Raw genomic sequence first — 16,046 nt, forward strand, 5'->3', positions numbered from 1 at the left:
AGGAGTGACGAGGCCAGACACATCCTAGAGAAATGTCGACAACTCCTAGAGAAATGTTCAACCCTGGACATGGACAGCAAGTGCCCTTTCAACAGTGATTCTCATAGGAAGCACCTAAGAAGCTCGAAATGTCCTAATGCCCAGATTGTCTGCCTCCCCCCCCCCCAACCCCAAATCAAACCAAATCTACTCTCTAGAGGTGGGGCCTAAGCAATGACAGTTTTAAAGCTCACCAGGTAACTCCAACATGCAGCCAAGTTCCAGACTCTGGGCCTTGTCTATGCAAGGCCTCAGATGAAATGATAGTACTGTTAGATGCTAATAAAGACATCTACCCATTTCTCAGGGGAAAATGAAGTATTGGTAAATAGCAGTGGAACTAGTCATAGTCAAGAGTTGAAGTTCCAAGTTTGCCCCTTCTGACTTACATGATCTTGGATCAAATCACTTGATTTCCTGGAAAGGGCTCCCACCCAATCTTAGGAGCCCATTCTACACCCTGCTGGAGAAATGTTTCCAGGTGGGACGGTCTGGTCCAGAGTTCCAAAGTAAACCAGGACCCCAGTTTCATTTATTTACTCTTTTCAAGAGACCCACCAGCAAGAACTGAGTGAATTCCGCATATGTCAGGCATCTCTTTCTTTCTTTCCCAAAATGTAGTTGCACAAATTCTGAATCCCAGTTAAATGGAATACGTTGATGAATTGTGGTCTGTTCAAAGACTTGTTTAACGTCCTCTGAAAAGAGAAAAGAAAGGTTGATTAAAACAAAGCCACTCAGGTTCGCCCTTATAAAATCTGCTATTAAATGGACATTGCTACTTTCTTCTTATAAAAGGTAACTCAACTCAAAAAAAAAAAACACAGATTATAAAGCCATGGCAGAAATAAAAGTTGGAATCCTCATGGAATCAGTTAAAAAATCAAAATTAATAATTCTACCATATAAAGGGGGGAAAACAACACACACACACACACACACACACACACACACCCCTGTAAAAAGCAGTAGGAAACTAAATCAAAGTAATAAACTATATATCTAATATCATAATCTCATATGTTTTGTTTCAACAAAAATTATTTTCTAGGCATAATGGATATAATTCAATCTTCAGTAGCAGGAAACATATACAATGGTGGCCAAAACAGGTTTACAGTTATAAGTACACAAAAAACAGAGTTTGTTCTTGTATTATTATTTATTAACTACTGTATTATTTATGTGTACTACAAGTATAAACCTACTTTTGCCCAGCCCTGTGCATACAGAAACACATATGACACTAAATACAGTCCTTTATCGAGTTATTGAAACATTTTTGAGGATTTAGAAATCAGTTAGATAAATCTTAAAGCACATATTCAACAGCACTAAGACTTTTTTTGAACTTTAGAAATTTCCACTATTTATCAAGCAATGCTTGAAGACAAAGGTGGTGGGAAGAAAAGCCAGCAGACCAATTTTTTAACTTCCCACGGCATACGTTTAGCTTGACAGAAGTTCTCAAATGGTTCAAATTATCCCATTTTAAGATGGGCTACCAAATGTGCTAGTATTGATTCTTCACCTCTTTTTAGCCTCTACTACAAAACTGTAAGAAGACTGACAGAGAAAAGAAAACAACAATATGAAAAACCTGACTTTTCTAAAGCTTCATGTTTTTATTTGCTAGTCTCCTCCTCCTCCCCGCCCCTCTCCACCCCCTCCTCCCACCTTCCCAAAAGTGTGTGTTTGGAGGTTAGAGAGAATACAGGTTATTATTATATTAATGAAATCTGTCCTGGCCTTCACATTGTCAAATATAACTACTAAACCTGCTTATTTTTATGAGTAAAGTGTGCCTGATACCTTGTTTTTTACCTGTGTCTAAAATAAGAAAAAAGAGCGAAGTTCGTTGGTCCTATAAAGGATGCCAAAAACGTTGGCACATGTTTCCACTGTTTCCCCCAAATTTCCTACTTCCACCCCCATGACACCCACAAGATTTTATTCCATGAGTTTCAAGTTTCCAGAAAATTTTAAAGTCTTGCCATGAAGAAACAGTAGTGCCACCACCAGCATTAAGGTTGGGTGTGTATTTGCACAGAGAAGGTAGTAAAAATCAGAATTATGCCAGGCATAAATTTTATGAAAGGTGGCAGAAAACCTCTGGCTGGCCCTGACAGCAAAATAAAAAGTTTTAAAGGGCAACCCTCAATTTCTTTGAATTTATTCTGTCTTCTCTACTTCTAGGGGGAAAAAGGAGATAGGACATAAGAAAAATGAAATGAATCAAGAATTGGAAATTTTTACAAAAGGAAAGACTCCCTGAGGACCTGCGGAGATGGAGGGGTGGTCCTCAGTGAAAAGAATTAGGTAGAGGGAGACTCCACAAGTTTTCTTCGGCTCTAAAACACCTGAGAAGAAATTATCAAATTCAAATTCAAATAATGGGTTCAGATTGTACTAAATGGTAGCTGATATTTTATAGGCTCTCACACTGTGCCAGGTATTGTTCTCATGGCTATGAATGTGGAAGTCTTCAGTGGTAAAAATAGATATTAACTCAGATAATCTGTAGCTCCTGTCCAGTTATCAAATTCTATAGATCTATGTAAAGCAGGCCCAATAGAGGTTTAAGGAAGACTCCCACAATCTTCTAATCTAGAACAATAAATTATCCAATGAGAACTGATGTTCCAATGACAAAGATGCAAAAGAAAAAACACAATTTTTTACACTGTAAATAAAATTTTACAGTACAACAAAACATTAGAGAAATACTATACAAACAATAATGGCTTTCTGGCCATTTTTCTGCATTCCGGTGAAATAAATATTCCTTTCCCTCAAGCATCCTGATGAAATTAAGTGGTAATGTAATAATCATAGGGCAGCTGTCAAAAATGAGGTCCTTCCTTTCCATGAAGGAAAGTAACAGGAGGTATTAACCCACAGAAAGTAACAGAAGGTAGTAAGGCTAGAGCCTTTCCCGCTATTCCACAGAGCTCACTTCTCATGCAAATGTCAGCATGAAGTACTGAAATCTAGTCACACTACAGGAGAGAGCAGTATGTGATCCCTAAGATAATCTCAACTCTACAAATTGTCAACCCTATAGACCTGTACTGTTTAAGATTTCTCCATGCCTTGTGAGACAATGAAAGGTAAGAATATGCCTCCTATCTTATAGTGGGAAAATCAGAAACAAATAAATCAAAATGGTTTTGAAATTCTGTTCTGTACTCGGGCTTCTGTGGAAAATTCCATGAGCTTTACCAAGAAAAACTCCAGGCGTCAATCTTAGGGCCATCCTATCACTAAACCTTTACCATTCCCCGACTTTTGCAAACCTAACTTGTACTCCTGGAGAGAAAAGAGGAAACTCAAAGTGTTTTAGGTTTTCTTGGTAACTTACAGTTCAGTGTACTATATACATAACTATAACTCATAACTCACCTGCTGACAGCTTTCAAATAAGCATCACTTGGCAGATTTATCATTCACTTCAAAAGAATTAGAAGAAGGTCTCTCCTGGCCTAACACACAAGTTCTTAAAATCTTACCAGGTTGAGGTCACAGAGGCAAAGAAGCAAAACTGAATTAGCACTGGAATATGAATGAAGCACTGGATATATATTTTGGACATTCAAGGTCATATTTTTCATAGCTCACCCAATCCTACTTAAAGTAAAAACAAATTAGAATGCTTATCTCTTAAAGTATAATCACTGTTATTTCAGTCTGTGCCAAACAAATTATGTTTGGAAGGACTATAGGAAGTTCCCATAACATACCGATAATGGTGATATTATTTAAAGCAAGACTTCACCAAATAAGCTCAAGGATTCTTTGAGTTTATTTGTGGGACTTTGCTTTCTCTACAAATGTTTTGAGCCTAAAAGTCTGCTGTATTTTTCTTTCTCAGTGACAAAAAGACAACTACAAAGTGACAACTTTCCTTTCCTAAATATAACCTCAAAGTCAACTAATTTCCCCCAAGTTAATAAATTTCCCAGGCTACAGAGTACAGTTGTAGTAGAAAGATTGTTATTTTTAAAAGCTGGTTGCAGATGACATGACCTTGTATATAGAAAGCCCTAAGGAATCCACTAAAAAACTATTCAATGAGTCCAGCAAGATTGAAGGATACAAGATCAATATATAAAAATCAACTGTGTTCCCATACACTGAAAATAAGCAACCCAAAAAATGAAATTAAGAAAACAATTCCATTTCCAATAGCCTCACAAAGAATAAAATACTTAGGGATAAATTTAACCAATGATATGCTAAACGTATTCTCTAAAAACTATAAAATACCTTTAAAAGAAATTAATGAAGACCCAAGTAAATAGAAAGACATTTCATGCTCATAGACTGGAAGACTTAATACTGTTGAAATGGAAATACTCCCCAAAGTGATCTATAGGTTCAGTATAATCCTTATCAAAATTCAAGCTGGCTTCTTTGCAGAAATTGACAAGCTGATCCTAAAATTCATATGGGACCCAAAATAACCAAAACAATCTTGAAAAAAAATAACAGAGTTGTATTTAAAATTTATTACAAAGCTATAGTAATCAAGACTGTATGGTACTGGCATAAAGATAGACATATAGACAAATGCAACAGAATTGGGAGTCAAGAAATAAAACCTTGCACTTATGGTCTATTGGTTTTCATAAAGGCTGACAAGACAATTCCTAGGGAAAGATTAGTCTTTTCAGCAAATGGTGCTGGGACAACTGGATATCACATGCAGAAGAAAAAAGTTAGAACCCTACCTTACACCACATACAAAAGACCTAAACATAAAGAGATTAAACTGTGATATTCTTAGAGGAAAATAAACAAACAAAAATCTTTGTACTCCAGATTAGAAAATGGTTTCTTAGAGATGCCACCAAAAACACAAGCAACGGAGGAAAATAACAGGTAAATTGGACTTCAAAATTTAAAACTTCTGTATTCAACAAAAGTGAAAAAACAGACTACAGAATTGGAGAAAATTTTTGCAAATCATATTATCTGATAAAGAACTCTGGAACATATCAATAACTATCACAACTCAATAAAAAAAGAAAAATCACCCAATTTTAAAAATAGGCAAAAGATTTGAGTAGATATTTTTCTTTTCTTTTTTTGTTAATCCTCACCCAAGGATTGATTTTTATTTTTATTTATTTATTTATTTATTTATTTATTTGAGAGAGAGAGAGAGAGAGAGAGAGAGGAAAGGAGGGGGAGGGAGAGAGAGAGGAAAGGAGGGGGAGGGAAGAAAGAGAGAAGAGAGAGAGAAACATTGATGTGAGAGAGACACATGGATTGGGGATTGAATCTGCAACCCAGGTATGTGCCCTTGATCGGGAATTGAACCCATGACCCTTAGGTGCATGAGTTGATGCTCTAACCACTAAGTAATGCCTGCCAGGGCTAGAAAAAAAAAAACACCCACATATACAAATGGTCAATAAACATATGACAAGATGCTTGATATTATGAGCCATTAAGAAAATGTAAATTAAAACCACAATAAGATACCACTTAACCTCCACTAATAATAAATGTGTGTGGGTGAGGATATGAAAAAACGGAAACCCCTACACACTGCTGGTGGGAATGTAAAATGATGCAGCTACTTTGGAACAGTTTAGCAGTTCTTCAAAAAGTTAAACACAGTTACCATATGACTCAGCAATTCTACTTCTAGCTATATATCCAAAAGAAATGAAAATATAAGCTCACCCAAAAGCTTGTGCACAAGTGTTCATAGCAGTATTCTTAGAAACAATACAATGTCCACTAACTGAAGGATGGATAAACAAAATGTGATAATTATCCATAGCAATGAAATATTATTCATTAATAAAAAGGAATATGGTACTGTTACATGTGACAACATGAGTGAACCTTGAAAACATTATGCTAAGAAGCCAGTCACAAAAGATCGCCCACTGTATGATTCCATTTATATGAAACTAGAGGCCCAATGCACGAAAATTCGTGCAAGAGTAGGCTTTCCTTCCCCCGGTTGCTGGCACCTGCTTCCCTCTGGCACCTGGGACCCAGGCTTCGCTCTGGCTGCTGATGGCAGGCGCCCGGGACCCGGGCTGCTTCACTCTGGCCCTGGTTTCATCCGGAATGACACCGGAAGGACGTTCGGTCTAATTAGCATATTAGTCTTTTATTACCCTTTTATTATTATAATTATTATAGATGTCCAGAATAGGCAAGTCCATAGAGACAGAAGGTAAATTAGTGATTGCCTAAGACTTCTAAAATTGACTGTGGCGATGGTTGCACAAATCTGCGAATATACAAAAACCCACTAAATTATACTTTAAATGAGTGCAATGAAGCTACTTTTAAAAAACCCGAAACTGTCAGCTCTGCCTCTTACTAATGAGTGACATCAGGCAAATTACCTACACTGACTCAAATTATCTACTTAATCTGCAAAGTGGGAATAAAATATGTATCTTCGAGGGTTGTCCTAGGGCTAAGCATGTCTAGCACAGTGTTCTAAAACATAGTAGGTGACCATTAAAATGGTAAAACTCTAAAATCTAAAGTCTTAATTTTAATCAAAGATGTTTTCCAGGAACTAAATATTTATGAAGAATCAGGCACAGTGTGATTTGGAAATATCATAGTTTATACGTTTCTCAAAAAGCAATAATTTTCCTCAAATATTTAAAATCCACCCTTCTCTTGACTCATATATTAAAGTTTTGAATAACAAGTGATTTGAAAGACTAAGTAATTTTCTATTATGATTCTGAAAGTATGAAATTAAAAAAGATTAAGAACCTCCACTCTTTACTTTGAAGATCTTTCAGATAACTAGAAATATTTAATTGGCAAATTACTTGCACATGCCATTAAGTGGTTAGACTGAATTTGTTTTTACAAATTCTATGGGCTCTTATTCCTTAGCCTCCACCACACTGTAATCTGAAATCATCAAGGTCTTCACTTATGCAAATTTTAACTTTCTACGTTTTTGTTTCCATACAGAATAACGAAATTAATGTGCTTTAATTTCCCAAAGATTCACTTTTTGAAGCTGCAAATCAATGAAAAGTTTCCCATTAAAATAAAAAAGGTTTTCATCAAGCTACATTATTTCAAACCCTGCACCATAATCTCTCTCTCTCTCTCTCTCTCTCTGTCTCTGTCTCTCTTGGATCCTAAAATGTGCATCCTATATAATAAAAGGCTAATATGCAAATTGTCCCCCCAACTGGGAGTTTGATCAAGATTTCAACCAGGAGTTCGACCAGGAGACAGGGCTGGCCAACCACCCATGGCCCCTCCCCCTGGCTGTCCCTGCCCCCGATTGCCCCCCCCACACCCTTATTGGGGGCGGGGCTAGCCAACAATCCACCCACAGCCTCTCCCCCCACCTGGCCTGATCGGGGCAGGCCAGCAGGACCCCACCTGTGCACGAATTCGTGCACTGGGCCTCTAGTTAATACATAAACACAAAAAGGATGTTTCTGTTAAACCCAAAAGCAGTGGCTTTGGAGGCAAAGGGAGAGCGGCTGAACGGCCACACTTTATCTCAGCAGCTTCACTGGGGGCCTTCTCCAGTGTGTGCTCAATCCTCCCAGAAAGTTGTGGTTTCGCTCTCAGGGCACTAATATTCCACCCTGCTGATGTGGTTAACAACAGCTTAGGCGGCCATCGTCTTTTAAGCAGGGAGCAAAGACAAATTGTTGAATTCCTGAGTTAAATGACATAATGGAGTAAGTGGATGCAGACCTATCTCTGCTGCCACAGGCTCCCATAGCAAGGTTGCCATTTCAAACCCTTTTGACAAGTGCCTTTTTATATTAATCACAGTTAAGGGTCTGAAGAGGACAGAAGTGTTCTGGCTACAATTCAGACTCTCGCAAGGAAGTTCTAGGGGGAAAATGGGTGCCATTAAAACAGCGTAAGGACAGAACAAGTACTTTGCACGCGCAGCTCTTCTCATTAAAATGAGTTCGCACTGAGCTGCTGTACACTTTCTATTATTCTGATTCTGAACATGTAGGTACAGTGGTGGAAAGTATCTTTCAAAAAACAAGCACAAGCTGAATATTATATTGAAGTGATAGGTGATGCTGGCACAGGTAAAATTTAGGGCTAATTGAAAACTTCCAGTTCTGAACTAAGAGAGTGATGGGACTGCCCTGACATGAGCTCATGTGACATCCTAGAAAAGAACACCATCCTTCTCGTAGCGCCAGCAGACAACGTTGTGATTCCTACAAAACCAGTCACCTTCCCATCTCTGGGCCTGTTCCCACATCCGCGGAAGAAAGCTGTGAACTACACAACAGCCATTGTTCAATTGCAGGGTGAACCCGTCCCCAGGCACAGCTCCTTCAAAACACCTTCCCAAGCCCCACAACCAAAGATTCTGATTCCGAGGATCTGAGATGGAGCCAGGGAGTCCACAGTTGTCATGAACACTCCCCCTCGCTATCACAAGGAGGACCCACGGCCTGCCATCCAGATAACAATCCTTCCTATTCTAAAACCAATGGACCTATAAACCCTCAAGATGAACACACTACTGAAGTCATAGTAGCGAATGTTGGTTAACAACAACAGAAAAAGCTAAAGGCTGGCTGGGATTGAGCATTCGCTATTAATCGCTGCCCCATGCCATCACCTAAACCAGTGGTTCTCAACCTTCCTAATGCCCTGACCCTTTAATACAGTTCCTCATGTTATGGTGATCCCCAATTTCATTGTTACAAATTGAACATACTTAAAGCATAGTGATTAATCACAAAAACAATATGTAATTATATATGTGTTTTCCCATGGTCTTAGGCGACCCCTGTGAAAGGGTCGTTCGACCCCCAAAGGGGTCGCGACCCACAGGTTGAGAACCGCTGACTAAACCAACAGCAGCAGAGGCCAACCGAGATGTTTTCATCTGCTAGAAAAAGTCATTTCCAAACGGACAGAATAAATCATTAGCAGTCTTTCAAAACATCAAAAGTAGGTCCGTGAAAATGGCGTGTGGAGGCATAGAGCTGACTGTGATCACCCTCCAGGTGTGTGCCCTGGCTTTAACCATCGGCTGTGTTAACTGCCCTTGAAGGGAAGTTCCCCGCCATGAGAGAAGTCCACAACCAAAAAGCTCCAGTGCTTTGAAATGCTTAAAGGGGTACAAAGAATCCAAATTCATCCTCTAAATGTGAACATACTATCTATATTGTTTAAAAAACGAAGTAATGCTAGTTTCCTTAGATGGGTGTTATAAAATGGAATTTTCTTGCGAAAGCTTTAACATACATTTCACCCACCTTAAATGCTTTCAAGAGCAGAGGTACCACAAACATATACCCACAGTGATCCCATATTAGTGTAAAACTGTTTTATTTCAATTAAAATGTCTAACTATCCACCTCCAACATACACCTAAACTGTAATTTTCTCTGAGAACGTGCAGTATGCGCTTGATTTTGTTTCCTTGATGGACCTATCAGAGCAAAAACTGCCTCACCACTGTTGGAAGAAATCAGTCATTAGCAGCAAGATTACAGCAAATTTTCCAATTTAGAAAAACCTTATTTTTATCTCTCTCTCTCACACGGAAAGAATAATGGTATAATTTGACTATTTTTAAGTGAGCAGTACAGTTTAAAATAGTCACATTTTCCCAATGCCTCAAGCTTTAGGATTTACTGTTAGCTTTGTGTTCTCCATGCCTTCTTTCCTTATTGCAGATTCTCTTCTCCTTTCATCTTCACACACACACACACACACACACACACACACACACACACACACGGGAAGAAGCCCCCAATCTGGCCTCTCCCCACCGGCAGTCTTCTGAGGAGAGGGCAACTTTCAGCGGTCGTTAACTAAGGAGGGGCTTCCAGGGCTATGGAGACTTCCTCTCCAGTTGACATCCTCCCACCTTCTCCACAGGCCTCCTCCACCCCAGCCCAGTCCCTGTTTCTAAAGTGGAGTGATGCCATTTGAAGCAGGGGCGATTTTCAAATTATCCCACCAACTGGAAGTGCTCTCTGATACTACTATCTTGCAACTATCTTGCAAAATTGAAGCCATTATGGTCAATCGTGCAAATCCGTATTTAGCTTTTCGTAAACAGAGGGTTTTTGACCCGCTTCTGAAGAGCCTGGGATCTCAGGCGAGACCCTCAGTACCAGGGCACGCCACAACCTTTACCAGCGTGGAGGTCATTTACTTTACTTCCAAAAGCACACTGTTCTCACCCAGGAGCCTTATTCTCCATGGGAATGTGGGTAAGAAGATATACTCAGGTCCCAAAATTATATAAAATAAAATCATTATAGGGCAATGATACTACATTAACACATTTTTGTGTGTGTGAAACACCAAAATCAGAATCAATATTAACAAAAAAAATTCCCCCCAATAATGCTCCTTAACCCATTTCCCCCTAAGTTATCTTTTTGGATAGTATTTCATTTTCCAAGACTCTTTACAAAGATAAGAAATAAATTACCCTCTTTCCAGTATTTTGTCTTCTTCTATTCCAATACTTATATTCCTCTAGCTTTTTAATTTATTATTAAATCTGGGTGCTTACCTTCAAAACTTCTCATTTCCGTACTTTTAACTCTCATCATTTTCTGCAACGTGAACCAAAATGACTGAAGTGGGTTGTTTCCACATATTTCCTCCTGCCATCTAGCCTGTCCCTTTTCCCAGAGCATACCACGTTCACTTCCATCACAGCAGGTGTTCCTGGACAAAAATCTAACTGTGAACCCAGAATGGGACCCTCCGCTTTGGAAAACAGCTTGGCAGTATCTACTGAAACTAAATATACACATTTTCTATGACCTAGCAATTCTACTCCTAGAAATGCCTACACAGACACATACACACAGACACACACACACAGACACACACCAAATCTATGTATGTATAAGCACATTATTTGCAGCAGCCAAACTAGAAATGTGCAAATGTCTATTAACATTTAGAAAGAGTAAATAAGGAAAAGTTTACACAATGGAATACTATATACAGCAAACAAAACAAAACAAAAAAAAAACAAAGTAAAAAAAAAACGACCTGGATGAATATCACAAATAAAACTTAAGCAAAAGAAGTAGGAATAAAAGGGTACATGCTATCTCAAGGTCATTTACAAATATCAGGAATCAAAATAAGAAAACATGGTAAGAACAAGACTGTTAGAAGTATGTTTTGCCTCAAAGGAAACAGAACACAATGATCTAGGTCTGTGTTCGGCAAACTGCGGCTCGCGAGCCACATGCGGCTTTTTGGCCCCTTGAGTGTGGCTCTTCCTAAGCCTTAGGTAAGTTAATAACAATGTACCTACCTATATAGCTTAAGTTTAAAAAATTTGGCTCTCAAAAGAAATTTCAATCATTACACTGTTGATATTTGGCTCTGTTGACTAATGAATTTGCCGACCACTGATCTAGGTCGAAGGAACAAAACTGAGGGAATGAAGATCTTTTCATTGTAGCAAACACAGGGAGTGGGCTAGACATGGAAAGGTGGTGAACATAAACAAGGCCTCAGAGAAAACAGGAACGAGTTCCCTGAAATGGGACACTGGGGGGTCTGTCCCTCGCTCCATCTGACTTTCGTTTGCTGAGCACTGGGATACGAGTAGTGGGAGCACTAACACTCCCAGCTTGTGGACCAACACTGATGCTTTCTGAGCTTAGTGAGCCAGCCCTGCTTCAGACAAGCTCTTACGCGGAAATCCACTATGTAAACAGGTGAAAGTGTTACTGCGCTCCTCTGGGTGAAATGCAAGGCTCCGAGGCCAGGCTGGGAGGCACCGAAAATCTGCAGCTGCACGCCAGCCTTCCCTGCAGCCCACAGGAAGGCCCCAGATGACCCTCTTAGAGTGAGAAAACCATGCTCACCCCATGACCCCCAATGACTGAGCCGATCTGAGAGGTAAAAAAAAAGGGGCCCTTCCTCTCTCACCACTCCATGCTCACCCCGCCCAAAGACGCACACTCAGGCAGACAGTCTTCAGAAATACAAAAGGCTCGTTCTTGGGTGAAGCACTGACAAGGGCTAAGGAAGTAACCAGAGGTAGAGTGAGTGACAGTATCTCAAACAGCCTCATATGGACAGACAGACATGTCATAGACTGAGGATCTCTTCAAACTGGGGGTCGATGAGACCAGGATTGACTAAGTCCTCTTTTCTGCCCAGCTCCACTTAAAAAAAAAAGAAATTCTTCAACCCCATTATGAGTTTCCTGGAAAATATACTAATTGCTAGATTCTTCTAAAAGGTACCTGCTGTCGAAACACTCCTTAGGCTCCCCCCAACCCCATGACTTTGTTTACCTGACAAAAGCCTGTTACCCACAGCACCCACCTCCAGGATGACTCTACCCTACCTTATGAAAAGTGTTGAAGGTCAGCTGTTATTTTGGAACTGGATGGTCATTTGGGTATCTTCTTTGTACTACTCACAGCACTTTCAGTTAATCCTACATAGGGATTAAGAGCTCAAAAAAGCCCAGGGCACATTTGATGACACCCACAGGGCGAGGATCCCATCAGCTCATCGTAAATGGATACAGAGTGTACCCTGCTGTCTTTCTGTGGAGACTGACTGTGAAACAAGTTACCTGTGGAAGGTACAGTACCGGAGAGGGCTGCGCTTTCTTCTCCAATAACCATATGCAACAAATGATGTGACTAGAATTCTACATCCTTGGGAGCCCCAATTTCTTACTTCAATCTCTTATGCCTTCAGAGATGGGGCAGTGTACAACCCAGAACAGGCGGTAAGCAAATTACTGGTTAATGGCTAGGGGTTAAAATGCAAGTTAAAAATAAAGGGGGTGGGGGATCCCCTGGACAGTTTTCTCAGTGGTTAGAGTATAGATCCACAGACCGAAGTGCCTCGGGCTGGATTTCCAGTTAAGGGCTTGATCCCTGCCCTGGTGTGTGAAGGGGAGGCAACCAATCAATGTGTCTCTCTCACATCTATGTTTTTCTCTCTCTTCCCCCCACGCACTCCCCTCCCCTCCATTCTCTTAAAATAAATGGAAAAAGTATCCTAGGGTGAGGATAAAAAAATAAAAATTAAAAATAAAGGTGGGTAAGAAGAGAAGGGAGGAGAAGTGAGGGGCTAGGAAGGAGCAGAAGAGGACGAAGAGGAGGAGGAGGAGAAAGTAGACCCGCCCTTGTTCTCGCAAGTTATTTCTTTTAGCGATATTATTTTTATAAAGGCCTTTGTTTTCCAGATAGCACCTTCATATGAGTAGATCTTTTCATCATTACGTAGTCCTGTAAGTAGGTTATTACAGATGAGCAAAATAAAGCTCAGAATGTTGAAATGACCTGCCCATCAACAAACCACTAGTGAGAGGCAGAAACAGTTCTCATGCTACTGTCCTCTTTCTACAAGTCCCAGGTGACATTTGCTTCTTCACCTGTTCTTTTCTTCTAATGACACGAACATACACCCGTCAGCCCCCGGCACTGGTGAAAGTCCCTTGTTTCTTTCCTCCACCAGCCGGTGGTGTGGCTGCAACGTCCCTTGGCACTTCATGCCGGGAAGGGAAGATCGGTCACAGTGAAGGAAAACATCTGAAGTCCATTTCTCAGTCCCCAGTCTCAACCCCGCTCTCTCCCTCCAGATCTGCAGAAGGAGGAAGACGGAGAACACACCTATGCTCAACACACTCAAACTCACAGGCTCGCCTTGTGTATCCCCAGGAAACGCTCTCATGACATGTTCCCCAAACTGGCTTCCACTGGGTACATCAATGCCACCATGAGCTGGCTGCTCGTTTATTACTTAAAGATTTCAGTGGGGACATTTTTCATTGGTGTTCCACTGAGAAGTTGTAGTTACAGTGATGCTAAGAGGAATTAGGTGATGAAAAACAAAACAAAAAACCTAAAATTATTCAAGGGATTTTTAAATATTAAGTAATCCTCAGGAAGTGTTCATGGAAAGCATATGAGCTTCCAGATTATATGAAACAAAAACAGGCAAATACATGTGTTTTGCCTCTGCCCTCGCATATTGAGCCTTAAATAACTGTCATGTCAAATGAACATGTAACAGTGGGTGGGAGAGGGGGCAGGCTGCTGGGATAAATCTATTATACTTCTTACCTACACTGAGTGTAGTTATCTTTGATTCCAATAAGGAAAAGGAAGACTGGAGAGGATAATTAACTTAGCTCAGAGGCAAAAGTGGCAGAGTTGGAGGAGGCTAAGTTTCTCCAGTTCCAGAACCATTCCAGAACCATCCCAGAACCATTCCAGAATGGATGGTGTTCTATTACACCATCTGTAGTTCCTACCATTTCTCATAATCCATCCAGTAGGACAAGCCCAAGAGGTCTAAGTGCATTGGAAACTATGAATAAAGACCTTAAAAATGGGCGCATTAGCCATCTCCCCTGAATGCACAATCCGTATGCCCCAAAGGGCTTCCAAACTCTTCACGGGCACTGCTGTGTATGACGGTTCACATGCACAGACAACCTATGCCGGACACCCCCCAGTCCAGGGAAACGTAGTGCTCTCGGTCAAATCTGGCTTCGGTGGGCTGTTTCTTTTAGAAAAGAACTGACTACTGCCCCAGCCACTTCCTGGTCTTCCCTTTCTTCTAATACTTCAAAGACTTCAGGGTTTTCTGCGGCTTTGCAGCTAATCCAGGAAGATGGTTCTGCCTTTCAGAACAAAGACAGCAGCAGCACAGTAGGCGCTGCCTGCCCAGCTGTGGGGGGAATGTGCTGTTTAGAAGAGCAGGGTTCTCCAGGGACCACTCGGAACTACCATCCTATGCAGCACCTCTGGCCTGAAGCTACCCCCTGAGGACAAGGTGAGGAGAGGAAGTTGTGGGGACAGGAGTACCTTCTGTTCTTGGGCAGTTGATGAACTTCTCATTCTGTCAGTGGAAAGAAAGCAGTGCTGACTGTGAAGATATGAACAGAAGTCCCGTCTAGCTCTCACACTCTACGATTCTGGGGAAAAGTCCTGCCACATCCTAACTCACCTTAAAACGAAACCAGAGCATCAAACTACTAAGCCAGAAACTTAGCTTTTCAAGCAGGTAGACAGTTAAACTGCAGCCCCCAAACACTGATAGCTTTCCTAAAAGGGATATGCTAATTTCTTAAAAGCACTTCCATACATTCCGTTCCATGGGGAAAAAGAGCAGCTCACACAAGCCTGCACTTGCTTAGGTGTGCACACACTCACGCCCCTTACCAAACGTCACTTCTCCTTTGCCAGCTTTGTCAAACAGCTGAAAGGCCACCATGAACAAAGCATCCGGGGCGCACAGGACAGATTCAAATGCTACAAATTCTTGAAAAGATATTAATCTGCAACACAAAACAAGCACAAAGCATAAAGTCAGTAGCCTGCAGAAAACAAAAGCATGCGCAAATATGTACTAAGGAAAAAAAATAAAATTCAAAGCTAAAAACACTTAGCATTTCCTTTTGCATACAGTGGACTGAAATGACAACGTACAGAATCTAAAAGGGGCAACAGGTTTGAAGATACGGTGACACATTATAGATGCATTATAATTTCAAATGTAACTTTTCCCCAACATATCACTTTTGTTTCAGGCATAGTGTTGGATTCCAGAATTGAAGCTCGGATACTTAGATGAAGATGTGATTGTACAACAGCAAATAGAGCAGCTTTGTCATTCATTAATGATTCTCTTTATACACTATGGAAGAATGCTTCACAGAGATTCATTCATTATTGACGTCTACTGACCCGTGTGGATTAAACTAGGGATGATAGTGGCAAAGGGGGAAGAACACAGATAAATCAGACATAGAATGTGACAGGGAGGAACCTGTCAGGTAGATATAATACCAATGTAGAAATAGTATGCAGGAAAGACAAATCGTAAGACAGAGACCAGCGTGAAAGCAGAATTCTGGTAAGAAATCAAAGACGCTTTGTTGCAGAAATAGAATATGAGCTGCACCTGGAAAATGAGTGAAATTCAGGTATGCAGTCATGGGAGCAAAAGGGAGGGTACTTCTGTCTGGCCAATGTTGCTCAGTGGTTGAGCATTGA

The 16,046-nt window shown here is 40.6% G+C and overlaps 1 protein-coding gene across 4 annotated transcripts in view; it reads right to left on the reverse strand.

Annotated features, from left to right (window-relative positions):
* SLC25A13 (solute carrier family 25 member 13) overlaps positions 1 to 16,046 on the reverse strand; it is a 133,033-nt gene that overhangs the window by 78,801 nt on the left and 38,186 nt on the right. For 3 of the 4 annotated variants that reach the window (XM_023750737.1, XM_006085001.3, XM_023750738.1), the window contains exons 3-4: positions 15,213 to 15,328; positions 598 to 737 (exon numbers count right to left, since the gene is read on the reverse strand). In XM_023750737.1, the coding sequence (XP_023606505.1) occupies positions 598 to 737; positions 15,213 to 15,328 (256 nt within the window). The remainder of the gene's footprint in view (positions 1 to 597; positions 738 to 15,212; positions 15,329 to 16,046) is intronic. The other variant, XM_006085002.3, reaches the window with a different exon arrangement.

This window comes from Myotis lucifugus, unplaced genomic scaffold (genome assembly GCF_000147115.1).
Source record: "Myotis lucifugus unplaced genomic scaffold, Myoluc2.0 scaffold_15, whole genome shotgun sequence".
NCBI classification, from domain to species: Eukaryota; Metazoa; Chordata; class Mammalia; order Chiroptera; family Vespertilionidae; genus Myotis; species Myotis lucifugus.